The sequence below is a fragment of the Canis lupus genome, chromosome 27 (assembly GCF_011100685.1).
Source record: "Canis lupus familiaris isolate Mischka breed German Shepherd chromosome 27, alternate assembly UU_Cfam_GSD_1.0, whole genome shotgun sequence".
In the NCBI taxonomy this organism is placed as follows: Eukaryota; Metazoa; Chordata; class Mammalia; order Carnivora; family Canidae; genus Canis; species Canis lupus.
This window is the reverse complement of record NC_049248.1, coordinates 7,937,580-7,953,851: the sequence shown is the minus strand read 5'-3', so window position 1 is coordinate 7,953,851 and position 16,272 is coordinate 7,937,580. Positions and strand designations below refer to the sequence as shown.

Below are 16,272 nucleotides of genomic sequence, written 5' to 3'. Positions count from 1 at the left end.
TCTGTTCTTTAGGAGCTAGAGCCACCCAGGTGCTCTATACCTTATTATTTCTAATAATAAAATAGATAGCCTGTCTATTTAATAGAGAGAAGTGGAGGATTCGATAAAGTTTAAGATGGTGGGTCACCTGGGTGGCTCAGTGGTTGAGTCTGCCTTTGGATTGAATCATGATCCTGGAGTCCTAGGATCGAGTCTCCCATTAGGCTCCCCAGAGGGAGCCTGCTTCTCCCTTTGCCTGTGTCTCTGCCATACTGTGTCTCTTGTGAATAAATAAGTAAAATCTTGAAAGAAAAAGAAAGAGAGAAAGAAGAGAGAAAGAAGGGTGAAAGAGAGAGAGAAAGAGAGAAAGAGAGAAAGAGAGAAAGAAAGAAAGGAAAGAAAGAAAAAAAAGAAAGAAAGAAAGAAAGAAAGAAAGAAAGAAAGAAAGAAAGAAAGAAAGGAAGGAAGGAAGGAAGGAAGGAAGGAAGGAAGGAAGGAAGGAAGGAAGGAAGAGAGAGATCTATTTGGAGGTAGAATGGATTACTCTCTTTACTGGGAGGCCAGTGAGGAAAAGTGTCATTGAGGGAGAAAAAAATGACAAGGATGACCCCATGGGTTTCTGGTTTGAACATCTGAATGGTGATACAGAAGAAAAGCAGAGTTAGGGGGAAAGATACAGGATTTGGTTTTGGCTATGTTAAGTTTGAGATGTCTGTGAGTCACCTAAAGGGAGAAGTAGGAGGTTAGCTAGATAAGCCTGGCACTGAGAAAAGAGTTCTTGGTTGAAAATAGAAATTTGGAATTCAGTGTAATATGCAATGATATGCTGAAGCTGGGTCATACAGGCTTGTAAGAACTGATACTTTTTCATGAATTCTGTAAGCCAGGTGTTAAAGGCAGTCATTATTTTTTAAAAAATTGCATACATATGATTTAACTAAATTGTGTTTTATATATTTTTTAAAATTTTTTTAGGGCTGCCTGGGTGGCTCAGCTGGTCAGTTAGACGTCTGCCTTTGGCTCAGGTCATGAGAATGTGTGTGTGTGGTGGGGGGGGGGCCTGCTTTTCCCTCTGCCTGCTGCTCCCCATGCTTGTGCTCACTCTCTCTCTCAAAAACGATTTTAAGTAATCTCCACACCCAACGTAGGCCTCAAACTCACGACTCAGAGATCAAGAGTCGCACACTCTACTTACTGACCGAGCCGGTCAAGCACCCCTAAATAAATTACATATTTTATTTATATATATTTTAAGAATAAGAAGTATTTACAAGTCATCACTTTCCAATTATTTCTACTATATTTTTATAGTAGCTTGCCATAACAAAACACTGAGTATTTTAACAAGAAAATTTAATTTTCTCATAGTTCTGGAGGCAAGAAGTCTTAGGGCAACGTGTCAGTAAGTAGGTTTGGTTTCTTCTGAGGCCCTTCTTGCAGATGACTGCCTTATTGTGTCCTCACACAGTCTTCTCTGTGCACTGCACTTTTGTGTCCAAATTTCCTCTTCTCAAACTGACACCAGTCAGATTTGGGCCTACCTGACGGCCTCATTTTAACTTAATCATCACTTTAAAGGGCCTATTTCCAAATACACCACATTCTGAGGTACTGGGAGTTAAAGCTTCAAAATATGGACCAGAAGAGGGCAAATTCCACACCTAACAATGTTGCTATTATCTATGTTCTTAAAGTTATTTACCTCTTGAAATCAGTCATGGGGGGAGTATTTAGCATTTCAGTAAATGCTCCAAATTAGGGCTTTTTGTTCTCCCCGCCATGCCGCCATGCCCGGTGTCATTTAGTAGCACATCACAACTAGGAAGGTGTTAGTCTCGAGTATAATTTGAATCTGAAAAGGAAGAAATACACACACACACACACACACACAGGAGTGTGTATATGTAGATGGTGTACAGTGCATAACCTACATATAGCTTATGTAGCTTACATATAGCTTATATATATATATATATTTTTTTTTAATTTATTCATTCAGGAGAGATCCAGAGAGAGAGAGGCAGAGAAAGAGGCAGAGGAAGGAGGCTCCCTGCAGGGAGCCTGATGCAGCACTCTACCCCTGGACCCTGGGAACATGACCAGAGCCAAAGGCAGACACTCAACCAGTGAGCCACCCAGGTGTCCCTCGATGTTCTTTTAAGAAGTAATCGGGGACATCCTCCCATCGGTTTGGATTTACCCACAGGGATAAAACGTCCTTCCCTCCTCCCTACACTTTGAGAATCATTGAGGAGGAATGAACCAAGCACAAGCCAGTGCTATACCCCATTAAGATTCACTAGAAGGGGCATCTGGGTGGCTCGGTGGTTGAGCAGCTGCCTTTGGCTCAGGTCGAAATCCCTCGGTCCTAGGATTAGGATGGGGTCCTAAGTCGGGCTCCCTGCAGGGAGTCTATTCTTCCCTCTGCCTAGGTCTCTGCCTCTCTCTCTCATGAATGAATAAATGTTAAAAAAAAAAAAAAAAGAGAGACGGAGGGGGGGTTCACTAGAAGTAGAGGCCCTGAAGGATATAAAGGTGGAAGAAAAACTAGAAAAACTCGAGTCAGTATTTTTAAAATTAGCAAGGATAAACAAAAGCGTATTAGACTTGGCAAGCAAGATATCTGATGACTAATCTAGGTGAGGTTTGCGGAGCTAAAGCGTTTATGATCATCATAATAGGTGTGCGCTCCTTTACCCTAGCGTTTCTAGTAGAACCGGGGTGTCTCCTACTTCCGGCCTCCCCGCTCCAAGGTGCACAGAGCTTCACTCCCTCAGGGTGGGCAGGCCTCTACACTGGTCGGGGAGGCCAGGGGGCGGAGCGAGGAACTGCGAGGTGGAACCACAGGGCGCCTCTGACTGTAGAGACCCAGCAGGTGAGCCTGGAGCCCGAACCTGGCCGACGGCCCCGGCCCTTCCACGCCTCTCTGGAGCCCTGAACCAGAGCCCCCGTCCGCCGCCCGCTTCAGGGGCCGTCGCCTCCGAGCGCCGGTTCTCAGCTTCGGGCTCGGGCTTCCGCCCCGGGGCCTTTGTTCCGGCGCAGAACGTTCCAGACGCGCCGGAAGGCGGATGGCGGGGGCGGGGCTGCCACCGCGGCGGTCGGCCACGGGTGCGGCCGCTGGGGGGCGCGCGAGCCCCGGCTCAGGCCGCCCGCCCACGTGACCGCGGCGGGCCAGGAGGCCGCCCCCGCCCGCCCCCGCCCGCCGCCCGCCGCCAGCTCCGCCGCGGTTACGAAACGAGCGCCCGGGGCGGCGGCGCGGGGAGCCGCGCGTCGCCCAGGCCGACGGATTTTCCGTCGCCATTTCGTCGCCGCCCTTGTGTTTTGCGAGCGGCTCCCCTCTTTAAGTCCTGATGCTGCCATCCGGCAGCCCCGTAGTCTGGGGCGGGTCGTGTCGCCTCCCCAGGCCGCGGGCTACGAATCTGTAAAAATGGGGATCTCCTGGCGCGGAGATGTCAGGTCTCCTGGGATGCGGCGGAGTTTCATCGTAGGCGCCGGCGTGAGCCCGTTAAACAGGGCCGGAGGCTGCGAGCCAGCGTTGGGTTCCGCGCGGGCGTCCGACCGCGGGCCAGACCGTGTTCTCCGGGGCTCCAGTTCTCGCGGTTCCTCCGTCCGACGGGGCGGACCGCAGTGCTCGTATTCCGGTTTTAAAACTAGGTTCTAGCGTTCAGATGCCTCTTTTGTACCACGCACGCCCCGTGTGAAGCACCACGGCCGTCTGTCCGCCCCAGCGTGGCACGTTAATACGACCCCAAGAAATCCTCTCGAGTGGTCAAGAGCCCACGAATTTGGGAGCCAGGTCATCAAGCTCTCCCCCAACTGCTAGTGACAGCGAAGTACAGGTGATGATAAGCCTTTAATGAAGACTGAAAGAGCACTGAACTTACTGGTGGGAAAAAGGAGTCAGGTATATGAGCTTAATGACGGCAGTACCTGGCAAGGCAAGGAAAAAGAAACTCAAGTCAGAGTTCAAGCCTCCTGCCAGAGAAGACAGCTTCAGGTGGAAGAATTTCAAACATAGCCAAGGAGAACAGGGAGTAAAACTCACCCAGAGCTACTAAAAACAATTATTGGCCAAATAGCTATCTTCTGTAATAGAATGAGGCTGGTATCTTGGGGTTGGGGGGGGGGGGGCGCAGGGGACAAGGCCCAACTGCTTTTATTTTTATTTATTTATTTTAAAAAAATTTTTTTCTTTGATTTTTTTATTTATTTATGATAGGCACACAGTGAGAGAGAGAGAGGCAGAGACACAGGCAGAGGGAGAAGCAGGCTCCATGCACCGGGAGCCCGACGTGGGATTCGATCCAGGGTCGCGCCCTGGGCCAAAGGCAGGCGCCAAACCGCTGCGCCACCCAGGGATCCCCCCCAACTGCTTTTATATTTCCAAACTAGAAACACAGGCCCTGGATTGAAAACAATTAATGACCTTGTGACCACCGTTCTGTCCCTCTTTCATGGCGGCAGTGTAGCCCTGTATGTAATAAAGCCAGACATGTTCTACAGTGATACAAATGCCAGTGCCCTAAAAAACAAAAAAGATCTGCTTGTACTCCAGCAATTAAATGTAAAGTGCTAGATGACTGCAGCGCTTTCCACAATTGGGATTTATAGTTCTACATTCTAGAAATCCAGTAGGACCTTATAGAGAAAGGCTTTGGCTTTAGTGTTGAGCATAGACTACAGTACCATCTGAGGGGCCACACTGTATGAACGTGCTCCAAAAGACGTAAAAGGCTACCTCTCCCCAATATCACCCTTGTCCTTCACTTTGCTGACCTAGGCAGGATTTGCTGTTTCAAAGCCACATCTATGGGAATGAGTGAGATTCCTCTCTGACTCCCAGAGCCATGAGTGCTGACCCTAATCTAAATGTGATAATGAGGGGTGCCTGGGTGGCTCAGTCAATCAAGCATCTGTCTTTGGCTCTGGTCATGATCCCAGGGTCCTGGTATAGAGCTCTCTGTTGGGTTCCCTGCTCAGCAGGGATCAGAGAGCCTGCTTCTCCCTCTCCCTCTCTGCTTCTTCCTCCCTCTGCTTCTCCCTCTCCTTTTCCCTCTGCCTGCCATTCTGGCTGCTTATACTCTGTGTCACATAGATAAAATTGTTAAAAATAAGTAAATGTGGTAATGTGTTGGAAGAGTTGGACAATCTTCAGTATTGCCAGTTACATCACTTATATTAAACAGTCATGGCAACAATCAAGCTTAAAACAGCCCATGCATGTTAAGAAGAATGTGTTTAGGATTTTAAGGGGTTTCTATTAACCAAGAAATGAAACACACTGTTCAAGTGGCCTAGCAAGTGAATCATGTTAGCTTTGTGAAAGAAATTGAAGCTGGAAGCCACAGAGAAACACTAATAAAAAGAATGAGGAACTGATAAAATCATCCCAGAAGATAAAGATATGATAAACAGGAAGGGAAACCCAGATCACTTCTTCATAAATATGTTAAAATTGCTGCAAAAATGGTGAAATACCTGAATGATTTCATTCCTTTTTTTTTTTTTTTTTTTCAAAGTAGGAGCCTCATCTAACATGGAGCTGGACTTGATGAGATGCCGTGGAGTTCCATCTTAGGTGCATCTAACGTGAACTAGTTAAATAGGGCAGAAGGTTGCCAGCCACAGTTCCGTGCAAGTGTCAGATGGGAGACCAGACTTTGTTCTCTTTGGCTCTCACAACCCTGAGATCAAGACCTGAGGCTGAAATCAGGAGTTGGGAATGCTTACCCCACTGAGCCACACAGGTGTCACTGAATGATTTAACTTCAGAATAAAATCTCTCTGTGGAAGAAACCAGAAAATTAAATGTGGTTCACACTATGTCCTTATAACTCAGCAATTCTGTATATAAGTTATACACCCAACAAAAGTGAGTGCCTAGGTCCACTAAAAGACTTGTATAATACTGTACATAGTAGCTTTCTTTAGAACAGTTTGAAAACAACTCAGATGGCCAGCAACAGTAGAATAAATTGCAGTATGTCCATACAATGGAGTAATATAAAACAATGAAAATAATGAGCTACCATTTCATGCAACAAGATTAGAGGACTTACAGTCATAATGGTGAGAAAAATAAGTCAGGCACAAAAGAATATATGCTTTATGGTATCATATGAAATTGAACAGGCAAAGCTAATCTATACTGACAGAAGTTAAATAGGAGTTTACCTTTAAGGATGTAGTGTCAGGGAAAGGGCAAGAAGAAGCCTCTGGAATGCTAGAAACATTCTTGATCTTTTTGGTGATGGTCACACAGCACACGTAAAGATGCATTGAACAATTTAAGATTCATTTACTTTGTATTTGCTACAGCTCAATACAAAGTAACAAGATAAAACCACTTGTAACATTATGTAATATTTGAGCTGTTATCAACAAATGTTTGAGCAGTTCAAGATTCAGTGGTAACAACTGGTGAATACCATGTTTAAAACAACCAGCAGGGGATTCCTGGGTGGCTCAGCGGTTTGGCGCCTGCCTTTGGCCCCGGGGCGTGATCCTGTCAACCCAGGATCCAGTCTCACGTTGGGCTCCCTGCATGGGGCCTGCTTCTCCCTCTGCCTGTGTCTCTGCCTCCCTCTCTCTCTCTCTCTCTCTCATGAATAAATAAATAAAATCTTAAAAAAAAAAAAAAACCACCAGCAGCTGAGCAGGTGCAGTTCTCAACCTTGAACTAGAGTCGGCCGTGTTTGAGGCTTGCTCTTTGTCCCCGAAGCCTTCATCCACCCGGTTATCATACAGCTCCTGCACTAATATTCATCATAGGCCACTGCCCACAGTCATGATGTCATTTTTGTAGTCACACTGGCAAGAACACCCACATTGGGTAGATGATGGGTATTCAGGTTCACATCTTTTTGATATATTTTCTTGTCTTCAATTAAAATGATACAATTTTATTCATACATCATTGTATGATATTGCCTATACTATATTTTATAAATACAATATATAACATTTTATAAATACTAAATGTAAAACTAACATATGCTATGTCTAATAGATGGGATAAATAAGGGATTTTCAAGGGTAACTTTGACGGTAAGACATTGTTGTCCTCTCATCTCTCCCAGCTCTCTATCCCCACAAAATGTGAAGCTTGTAGCCTAGTGCCTGACTTACAGAAACTGCCAGTTTAGCGCCTTCTGCCTAGACTCCCACCTCCCACAATCCACATGTGCTCTTCCCACCAAAGTTGCCAATGACCGAAAGATCTCCTTTAATCACACTTGAGTTTTCTGTTCAGTGTCTCCTCCTTAACCCTCTTACTCTACACGCTCTCTCTGGGACCTCTCACTGATTCTCATAGTTCAGCTTCTTTTTTCTTTTAATTTTTATTTATTTATGATAGTCACAGAGAGAGAGAGAGAGGCAGAGACACAGGCAGAGGGAGAAGCAGGCTCCATGCAGGGAGCCCGACGTGGGATTTGATCCCGGGTCTCCAGGATCGCGCCTTGGGCCAAAGGCAGGCGCCAAACCGTTGCGCCACCCAGGGATCCCTCTCTTTTCTTTTCTTTTCTTTTCTTTTCTTTTCTTTTCTTTTCTTTTCTTTTCTTTTCTTTTCTTCTCTTTTCTTTTCTTTTTTCTTTTCTTTTCTTTTCTTTTCTCTTTTTTCTTTTCTTTCCTTCCTTCCTTCCTTTCTTTCTCTTTCTTTCTTTCTTTCTTTCTTTCTTTCTTTCTTTCTTTCTTTCTTTTCTTTCTTTTTTTCTAGATTTTATGTATTTGAGTGAGATAGCAGGAGCAGGAGGGAGGAAGAGGGAGAAGCAGGATCCCTACTGAGCAGGAAGCCTGATTGGGGGGGCGGGGAACTCCAGGACTCAGGATTCAATCCCAGGACCCTGGAATCATGGCCTGAGCCAAAGGCAAATGCATAACCGGCTGAGCCCCTCAGGTGGCCTCATAGCTCAGCTTCTGACTAAAGAATGTCGAACCTCCCAAATTTATACCTCCAGCACAGGCCTCTTACTACTGCTCCAGCGCTGCAATTTTCATATGCATTCTGGATGGTTCCATCTGGTTGTTGCTCAGGCACCTCAAAAACATGTCCTAAAGTGAACTCACCATCCCTCCCTCACTCCTCTGGCCTGTTCCAATTGTTTGGTACTACCTTCCAACAATTTTCCAGGCTAAACCTCCCTTTCTCTCACCTCTGCATCTAATCAGCCCACGAATCTTGCAGTTTCATCAGTGTTTTCTTGAATTCTTTTCTTCCTTATTTCTACTGCCTTATTTCAGGTTCTTGACACTTGTCACCCAGGCTGCTATAACCGGTCTCTTCTAGTTCTCTTTCCCTTGAAACTTCCTCTATATTTTTGTGCCAGGATGGCTTTTCTAAATTTTTTAAAAGTAATCTTTACACCCAACATGGAGCTCAAACCCATGACCCTGAGATCAAGTGTTGCATGCTCTATCAACTGACCAACCGGGCACCCCCAGGGTGGTTTTTCTAAAATGAGTATCTGACTATGCTTCTCTCTTGCTCCCTTCCTATGTATCTCCCCATGACTGGCCTGTCCTGCGGAGGACATTTGCATTCCTTAACTTGGCCAACAAGGCCACTGTCATCTAGCACTGACTTCTCTACGCTTGTCTCTCATGCTTCCTTCTAGCTCCAGGAAATCTGAAGTCTTCAAACATCCTCAAATCCATCTATTGCTTCTTTTTTTTTTTTTTTTTAAGATTCATTTGAGAGAGAGAGAGCATGCACAAGCAAGACAGAGGCCAACAAGGGGCTCTATTCTAGGAGGATCATGACCAGAACCAAAGTCAGATGTGTAACCAACTGAGCCACCCAGGCGCTCCTGCTTCTGGCTTTTGGCCGACCCCTCTGTCTCAAATGTCTTCTCTATGCAGCAGCCCTGTAGAACACCCATCCTACAGAGCTACCTCTCCAGGTCAATTCCTCGTCATTCTTTGAGATTGAGCCCAGTGTTACCTCCTCCAGGACACTTGCTTAACTGCACTTGATTCTTGGTTAGAAGTCCCATTCCTTTGACTCCCATAATACTTTTATATCTCCACAATTTCATCTATTACATGATAAAAAAATTTTTTATAAATGTCCTGTTAACCTCCTTGGGGATTCACTGTTATACCTTCAGTGGCTTAACACAAATGGTTAAATTTGAACCAGAACTGCTTTGAGTTCACATGTAACCTCACTGAATGTCCTAGGCAGCAGATACCAACAGGATCTCCATTTTACAGAGGAAGAAACAGGCACTGAGGAAGTTAAGTAATTTGCTCAAGGGCAAGTGCATATTGGCCTTCAGGAATGCACACCAAGTTAGCCTGGCTCTACATTTGCCATCCTTCATCACTATATTACATTGCCTTTCTACAAGAGTGGACACTTAGTAAATTTTAACAATAGTTTTGCTTAGTGATTGCATCCTAGGTATCATACTTTGTGCTAAGTGCTTTACCTCAATTATTTCAACTCCACAACAATCCTGTGAGGTTAAGTACCATCATTATTCCCATTTTACATAAGAGGAAACAACTTTGGGGCACCTGGGTGGCTCAGTGGGTTGAGTATCTGACTCTTTGATTTCAGCTCAGGTCATGATCTCGGGATCCTGGGATGGAGCCCCTGTCCAGCTCTGTGCTCAGTGAGGAGTCGGCTTGAGATCCTCTCCCTCTGTCCCTTTCCCCCGTCTCATGAGTGAGAGCTCTCTCTCTCTCTCTCTCTCAAATAAAAACTTTAATGACAGAGGGAGAGAAAACAGGTTTAGAGAAGTTTGGTGACCTCTCCCCCAAGGTCATAGAGCTAGTTAGTGACATAGCTTCACTCACAACCAAAGTCTTAATCAGTATACTGCACCATATGAGACCGACAGCTCAGGAAGGCAGGGACGTCCAAGATGAAGACTAGAACAGCACGGAGACCTAGGACACCTACTTCTGAAAACAGAGTTCAGAACCTCGGGTATAGAACAGACCGACTCACAAGTGGGGCAGAAAGAGACCGGTCCAGAAACAGTGACCCAGAATCAAAGGGACATAGAAATAGATTTCTGTGCAATGAAAGCCCCTCCCTGAGGAATTGGTTGCCCAAGCAGCTCAAAGGTCTTGACGTCGGAGAACACACTTCCTGGGATCCCAAAGCACTGATAAATCAAAGAGCTCATTCTGAGCCCCGACCGCCTGGTGCAGACACCGCGGCCGCCAAGAAGGGTTAACCCCCCGGGGGCGGGGGGGGGGCGGCGGGGACCGAGGTTACCCATCAGGAAATGGGCTCAAGGGGGGCGTGCCCTCCACTGGAGCGAGGGTCCCGGGTGTTAACCGCCCACGAGGAGCCCCCGCGGGGGCGTGGCCACGGGGAGGGGCGCGACCTGGGGCGGCGACCAGAGGGTTAACCGCCCGCGTGGGCCGCCGGGGGCGGGGCCGGGCCGGGCCGGGGCGGGGCGAGGCCGGGGGAGGTGCTGGATGGAGGCGGAAGCCGCCGGCAGTCTGCGCCCAGGTCTGCGCCCCGCGCGGCTCGCGGCTCGCCTTACCTTCGGCCGAGTTCCCCCTGAGGGCTGGTGACCTCTGGGCCTGGGAAGCTGAGCGAGGTTCGAGGGCGGTGACGGGGCACGGGGTGGGCAAAAGGGACGGCCCGTGGAGGGATCCAGAGGGGCGAACTCGCGAGTCTCGAGAGAGCGGGACCGATGAGCGAGGGCAAGGTGATGGGCCTAGGACCTTTGGGGGAGCCAGGAGGGCGGGGAGGGATGGTGGGCAACCACGCGGCGAAAGCTGGGGTGCCAGGGCAAGGAGCTCCCGCCAGGATGCCGCACTTTAAACCCTCTTCTTTCCCAATTCCTCTCAGGTTAATCCCGAGCGGGAGCTGCTCAACTTTCAGAAGAGAGGGGCCCCAACAAGACTCGGGGATTCCTTCAACTCCTCACCTCCATGGGCCAGACGGCCCTGGCAGGGGGCAGCAGCAGCACCCCCACCCCACAGACCCTGTACCCTGACCTCTCTTGTCCTGAGGGCTTGGAGGAGCTGTTGTCTGCTCCCCCTCCTGATCTGGGAGCCCAACAGCGCCACGGCTGGAACCCCAAGGACTGCTCAGAGAACATCGAGGTCAAGGAAGGGGGGTTATGCTTTGAGCGGCGGCCGGTGGCCCAGAGCACTGATGGGGCCCGGGGTAAGAAGGGCTACTCGAGGGGCCTGCACGCCTGGGAGATCTGCTGGCCCCGGGAGCAGAGGGGTACCCACGCCGTGGTGGGCGTGGCCACGGCCCTCGCCCCGCTGCAGGCTGACCACTATGCGGCGCTGCTGGGCAGCAACAGCGAGTCGTGGGGCTGGGACATTGGGCGAGGGAAGCTGTACCATCAGAGCAAGGGGCCTGGGGCCCCTCAGTATCCAGCCAGACCTCACGGTGAGCAGCTGGAAGTGCCGGAGAGGCTGCTGGTGGTTCTGGACATGGAGGAGGGAACTCTGGGCTACGCTATTGGGGGAACCTACCTGGGGCCAGCCTTCCGCGGACTGAAGGGCAGGACCCTCTATCCGGCAGTAAGCGCTGTCTGGGGCCAGTGCCAGGTCCGCATCCGCTACCTGGGCGGAAGGAGAGGTGAGGCCTGGGGCAGGTGTGGGGAGAGTGTTCTGTTACTGATGGCCGTGGTTTGGGATGGAAGCTCGACGCCTTATAAGAGCAGAGGGAAATGGGCCTTCGTCTGACCTGCCTCTGACTTCTAGTCAGTGCAGGGCAGGGGAATGACAAAAGGTCCACACAGCTGTTACTTATCTTTATCGTCCCGGCAACAGTAGATATGAAAGCTAGGCTTGGGAAGGCCACTCACTAGTTAGTGGTGAGCCCACAGAACAGAGAGGCACTCCGGGGATTAGGACTTTATAGCAGGTGTTATCAGCTCCTGGTGCAAGAGATGTAAGGCATTAAATGGGGACTGGGCTAGGTGTGCGAAGAGGACTGGCAGTGCCAAGCACTCAGGGTGTGGACCAGATTCCCTGGGTTCTGACCGGTCTGTGCGCCCTTCCTTCCTCAGACCCCAGTAAGGGGACTTTGAGGCCCTGGGCACTTGGAAGGAAAGCAGTGAATGGCTCAGGGCCTTTGGGTGGGGCTATAGGGGTGGGACCTGCTTTAGGAAGGAGGGGGCCAGGGCTTGGGGCTGATGGAACCTCACGGCGCTCTGCAGCAGTCTTCAGCACAGGGTGGGTACCTCTCCACCCCTTACCCGTGGTCAGCTATTCTTGAGTGGGGGGAGGGCCATCCTTCCTTTGACTTCATCAGCCCCAGCCCCAAGGCTCTATGCAGTCAAAGCCTGGACCAGCTACACCACTGTCTGAGCGTCCTTGATCTATTGATTAGAGGGCCTTAGTGAGAGCTTCACCCGCAGCTGACCAGGGATGTGTGAAATCTGTGATGCCTCCCAAGAGCAGGTGCAGAACTTCGGGGTGCCTTAGATCTCCCTATCAACCAAGATGCAGGGCAGGAAAGCAGCAGGGAACCTGGGCAGGACAGTGTAGTTTGAGGAAGTGTGGCTGGTGGCTATACCCCTACTTACCTTCCCCTCCTTCTCTCTCCCAGCGGAGCCACACTCCCTTCTGCACCTGAGCCGCCTGTGTGTGCGCCACGCCCTGGGGGATACCCGGCTTGGCCAGGTATCTGCTCTCCCCTTGCCCCCTGCCATGAAGCGCTACCTGCTCTACCAGTGACTCCTATGATACCACAGATTGCGCTGGGGCCTTACTACCCATCCCCTGGGGGGTGGGGAGGCGGCACTGCTGGCCTAGACCAGCTACTACTTAAAGCCGGTGAGGCTGGGCCTCTACCCCAACCCAAGCTCTGGGGATCCAGCAGCCCCGAGCCACCCACAGGGGTGGCAGGGAGGGAGCTATTATTTGAGGCTATGGCCACCTGGTACGCAAGACATTTTTTCCAGTAAAAACAGTAAGAGACATGCTATTGCAGAAACCGGTTTGTGGTATTTTGTACGAGCGTTCTGTGGCTGTCTCAAGAAAGAAAAAGATGATATGGGCAAGTGTTGTGAAGAAGGACAAACCCCAGGGCTCAGTGCCAGGTGTTTATTTCCCCCCACATGTGGGATTGCTCACATACACAACACACACAGGCGTTGGCACCATGGGAGAGAGCAGCACCCCTGGCCTCTGAGGGGAGGACAGGGCTTTTCTCTCAGCCCTTGGCCTCATGGAGCGAGATGGGAGAGGAGGACGGCTTCTTTCTCCTGCCCTCACTGGGGACTGAGGGGGCCCATAGGCAAATCCCACCCCTTCCACCTCTCAGCCAAGGAGAAGTCACCTTGGTGACATGTTTAGTTCCAACCATTACAGTAAGTGGAGAAGGGATTGGCCTGGTCCCAACCATTACAGGGTAAGGTGTAAACGGTAAGGAAGAGGTATAGTTTGGCCACAAAGGGGGCAGGTGACACCATCAGAAGCATGTGCAGGGTGGGGGTGGGGGTAGGAGCACAGTTACTGAGCTTCTGAGCTACCTAGTCCCTGGCTTAGCAGGAATAGGGGAGATGGATGGGCTTATTGTTTGGCGTTGATGATATCCACAAACTCAGGCTTGAGGGAAGCCCCACCCACGAGGAAGCCATCCACATCAGGCTGGCTTGCCAGCTCTTTGCAGGTTGCTCCAGTCACAGAACCTGGGAAGGGAGAAGACAGAGGGAATGGTCAGGGAAAGGACAGGAGGCTGAGTTCACCCCCATCTCAGGCGGGAGCCAAACCTGTTTACCTCCGTAAATGATACGGGTGCTCTGAGCCACTGCATCAGAGACGTTGGACTTGAGCCATCCCCGGAGCTTTTCATGTACTTCCTGGGCCTAGAACAAGAAGCCAGACCAAGTAAGCCCTTTTCTGCTTTTCACTCAAAGGCTAAAAGACCCTGGGCCCCAATGAAGAAAGGTAGTGTGGGGCAAGGACCCACAGATCTGAGCCAGAATACCACAGCTCCAATCCCATCCAGACCCTGGAATGGATGTCCTTGGACAAGTCACTCTCCTCAGGGCCTGGGGACTCCTGTCTTTAAAATGAGCAGTTGGTTCAGATGATCTCTGTTGCACTCTAGTCCTACCGAGGCAGGTAAGATGGAGCAGAGCTCTTGGTCTCAGTTACCTGTTGGGGTGTTGCAGTCTTGCCAGTCCCAATGGCCCATACAGGCTCATAGGCCAGGACAACCTTGCTCCAGTCCTTCACGTTATCTGTGAGACAGAGATCACAGATGGAAGGGTTAATGGGAAGGAGCTGGCCAGCCTGTAGCCCAGGGAATGAAGAAAGATGGTGGCCTAATGCCCCCTGGTGGCTGTTGGAGGAACTCCAAGTGGCATCTAAACCATCTGGGCAGGAACAGACCCGATATGGAGGATGCAAAGGTTCTCACCCTCCCCCTTCCTTTCCAGTGTCAGCATGGAATCAAGTCAGGCCGCAGAGCATCTCACCCTACCCTCTGTGCCTCTAGCCCTAGCCAGGCTCAAAGGTCCCCTTCTCCAGAGTTACCTGCGATGACCTTGGTTTGCTCGAAAACAACCTTCTCAGTGATGCCAGCTTCCCTCTCATCTAGCTTCTCCCCAATGCAGGCAATTACTCCGAGTCCCTCTGCCAGGGCGTGGGCCACTTTCTGTCCAATCAGCTGTTGAGTAGCAGATCTGGTGAGACACCCCTCTTGGAATAAGGGGTCTCTTACCTCCCATTCTGGTTACTCACCTCATCCGACTCCCCAAAGACATGCCTTCTTTCCGAGTGCCCCAGGACTACCCATGTGGCTCCGCAGTCTTTGATCATGCCAGGGCTATTGGAAGAGATAAAACCATGCTTCAGGAGAAAGCCCACCCTGTAGCCTCTCCCTCAACAAGGAAAGTGAGGGCACGGTCCCCACCCGCCCCTCTCCTGCCTGCATCTCACCTGATCTCCCCAGTAAAGGCCCCGTTAGTCACTTTGTAGCAGTTCTGTGCAGCCACAGCAATCTTGGCATCTAGCTTCTGCCGAGCGAAGTCGATGTAGGCAGTGGGAGGTGCACAAACCACTTCTGGAGAAATGATGGCACAAGAGGATGAGGTCACAAGGAAGCCCTTCTTCAGACTCCATCCAGTGTTCTGGAGTCCTCTTGCCTTCACCTGATTTCTTAGTTCTCCCTATCCCTTCTCACTCCAGCAAGATCATCTCTGTCCACTTAGCAGCTCAGGCTGGGCCTGTACCCAACTCCTTGAGCCTTCCAGGTGTCCCTGGGAGGCCATGGCCCTGGCCCTGCCCTCTGCTCTTTAACAGCTGTGGTTCTGATTTCTCAGGGCTATTCTGGGCCTGGGCACCTCCTAGACTCAGCATTCTCTTGAAGCCAACCATGCCTCCCTTCTAAAATTGTCCATCCCTACCACCCCCAGGCAAGGATTTTTAGCAAAAGCAGAAGGAGCAGACACTCCTGGGGTTTGTACTGGGGTCTGGGGAGCATAAACCAGGGCCTCTTTTGATCAAGCCCGGGTTTCTGTGAGTTAGATGAGTGGGAGGGTGAGGGCTGAGGACAGCACTCTGGGCCCGCGGGTGGCACGAAGTTGACTGGCTCGTGGAGGCCTTGCGCTTTCCCGTTTCCAGCCTGCACAACGCTGTGGGATCGCTCCTCATTCCCCCAAAGCGCCTCTCGTCTGGCACCTGCTGAGCCCCTTGGTCGCAAGGCGGGCGTCATCGCGCCGGCGAGGGGAAAGGATGGCGCGGGGAGCGCAGGCCACCGCCGCCCGGCCGCCGGGGATTCGGCCCGCCCCGCGAGGAGGCGGCGCGGGAGGAGGCGCGAGGAGGCGGCGCGGGGAGGCGGCGCGGGGAGGAGGCGCGGGCTACGTGCGGCGGCGCACGGGGCGCACGGCCCAGGGGGCAGGCAGCTGGGTCCCCGCACCGAGGCTCGGCCTCCTCCCCCGCACCCCGGGCGGCCGCCAGCAGCCCGCCGTCGCCCGCAGGGGCTCGGCTCCGACCCCCGTCCCGAGTCCGCACCCCGGGCCGTCTCCCCCACGGCGACCCGAGAAATGCTCTCCCGCCCCGCGGTCGGACGGCACGGCTCGGTGCGGCGCCGAAGTCCCGACCCCGACGGCCCTCGGGCGCGGCCCCGCACCCAGGGCACGCGGACAGCGGCCGCCGCCCCGCCCGGCCTCCCCCCGCGGCCGGCGAGGCTCACCGGTGTCGGCCGGCACCTTGGCCGCGTTCAGGGTGGTGATGAGCTCCCCCAGGTTCTTCTTGCGCCCGTTCATCTTCCAGTTCCCCCCGACGAAGAACTTCCTGGAGGGCGCCATGGCGCTGGGAGCGACACACTGAAGGTCAGGAGCACCGCGCAGCCGCTGC

The 16,272-nt window shown here is 51.5% G+C and overlaps 3 protein-coding genes across 6 annotated transcripts in view; 1 reads left to right on the top strand and 2 right to left on the bottom strand.

The window, feature by feature from the left end:
• LRRC23 (leucine rich repeat containing 23) overlaps nucleotides 1-2,983 on the bottom strand; it is a 15,665-nt gene extending 12,682 nt beyond the window's left edge. Inside the window, exons 1-2 of the mRNA XM_038576645.1 lie at nucleotides 2,677-2,983; nucleotides 1,682-1,831 (exon numbers count right to left, since the gene is read on the bottom strand). Of these exons, the coding sequence (XP_038432573.1) occupies nucleotides 1,682-1,716 (35 nt within the window). The 5' untranslated portion in view covers nucleotides 1,717-1,831; nucleotides 2,677-2,983. The remainder of the gene's footprint in view (nucleotides 1-1,681; nucleotides 1,832-2,676) is intronic.
• On the top strand, nucleotides 2,681-12,897 carry SPSB2 (splA/ryanodine receptor domain and SOCS box containing 2). 4 transcript variants are annotated; one of them, XM_038576650.1, is made up of 3 exons: nucleotides 2,681-2,854; nucleotides 10,793-11,539; nucleotides 12,515-12,897. In XM_038576650.1, exons 2-3 carry the CDS (start codon nucleotides 10,876-10,878, stop codon nucleotides 12,640-12,642), a joined length of 792 nt encoding a protein of 263 aa, XP_038432578.1. In that variant the 5' UTR covers nucleotides 2,681-2,854; nucleotides 10,793-10,875; the 3' UTR covers nucleotides 12,643-12,897. The 4 variants fall into 4 exon arrangements, with proteins under 4 accessions (XP_038432578.1, XP_038432580.1, XP_038432577.1 ...); XM_038576652.1 differs by lacking the exon at nucleotides 2,681-2,854 and adding an exon at nucleotides 9,890-9,913; XM_038576649.1 differs by lacking the exon at nucleotides 2,681-2,854 and adding an exon at nucleotides 10,413-10,538.
• TPI1 (triosephosphate isomerase 1) lies at nucleotides 12,891-16,272 on the bottom strand. The gene is made up of 7 exons (NM_001197054.1): nucleotides 16,109-16,272; nucleotides 14,854-14,977; nucleotides 14,656-14,740; nucleotides 14,449-14,581; nucleotides 14,068-14,153; nucleotides 13,688-13,775; nucleotides 12,891-13,598 (listed from the first exon to the last, which is right to left on the bottom strand). Exons 1-7 carry the CDS (start codon nucleotides 16,221-16,223, stop codon nucleotides 13,480-13,482), a joined length of 750 nt encoding a protein of 249 aa, NP_001183983.1. The 5' UTR covers nucleotides 16,224-16,272; the 3' UTR covers nucleotides 12,891-13,479.

Coding starts and splice junctions, on each gene's coding strand:
- SPSB2 (XM_038576650.1), top strand. CDS start 10,876: ATGGGCCAGACGGCCCTGGCAGGGGGCAGCAGCAGCACCCCCACCCCA. Junction 11,540..12,514: donor CTACCTGGGCGGAAGGAGAG/GTGAGGCCTGGG, acceptor TCTCTCTCCCAG/CGGAGCCACACTCCCTTCTG.
- TPI1 (NM_001197054.1), bottom strand. CDS start 16,223: ATGGCGCCCTCCAGGAAGTTCTTCGTCGGGGGGAACTGGAAGATGAAC. Junction 13,776..14,067: donor AGACTGCAACACCCCAACAG/GTAACTGAGACC, acceptor TTCTTGTTCTAG/GCCCAGGAAGTACATGAAAA. Junction 13,599..13,687: donor CACCCGTATCATTTACGGAG/GTAAACAGGTTT, acceptor CTCCCTTCCCAG/GTTCTGTGACTGGAGCAACC.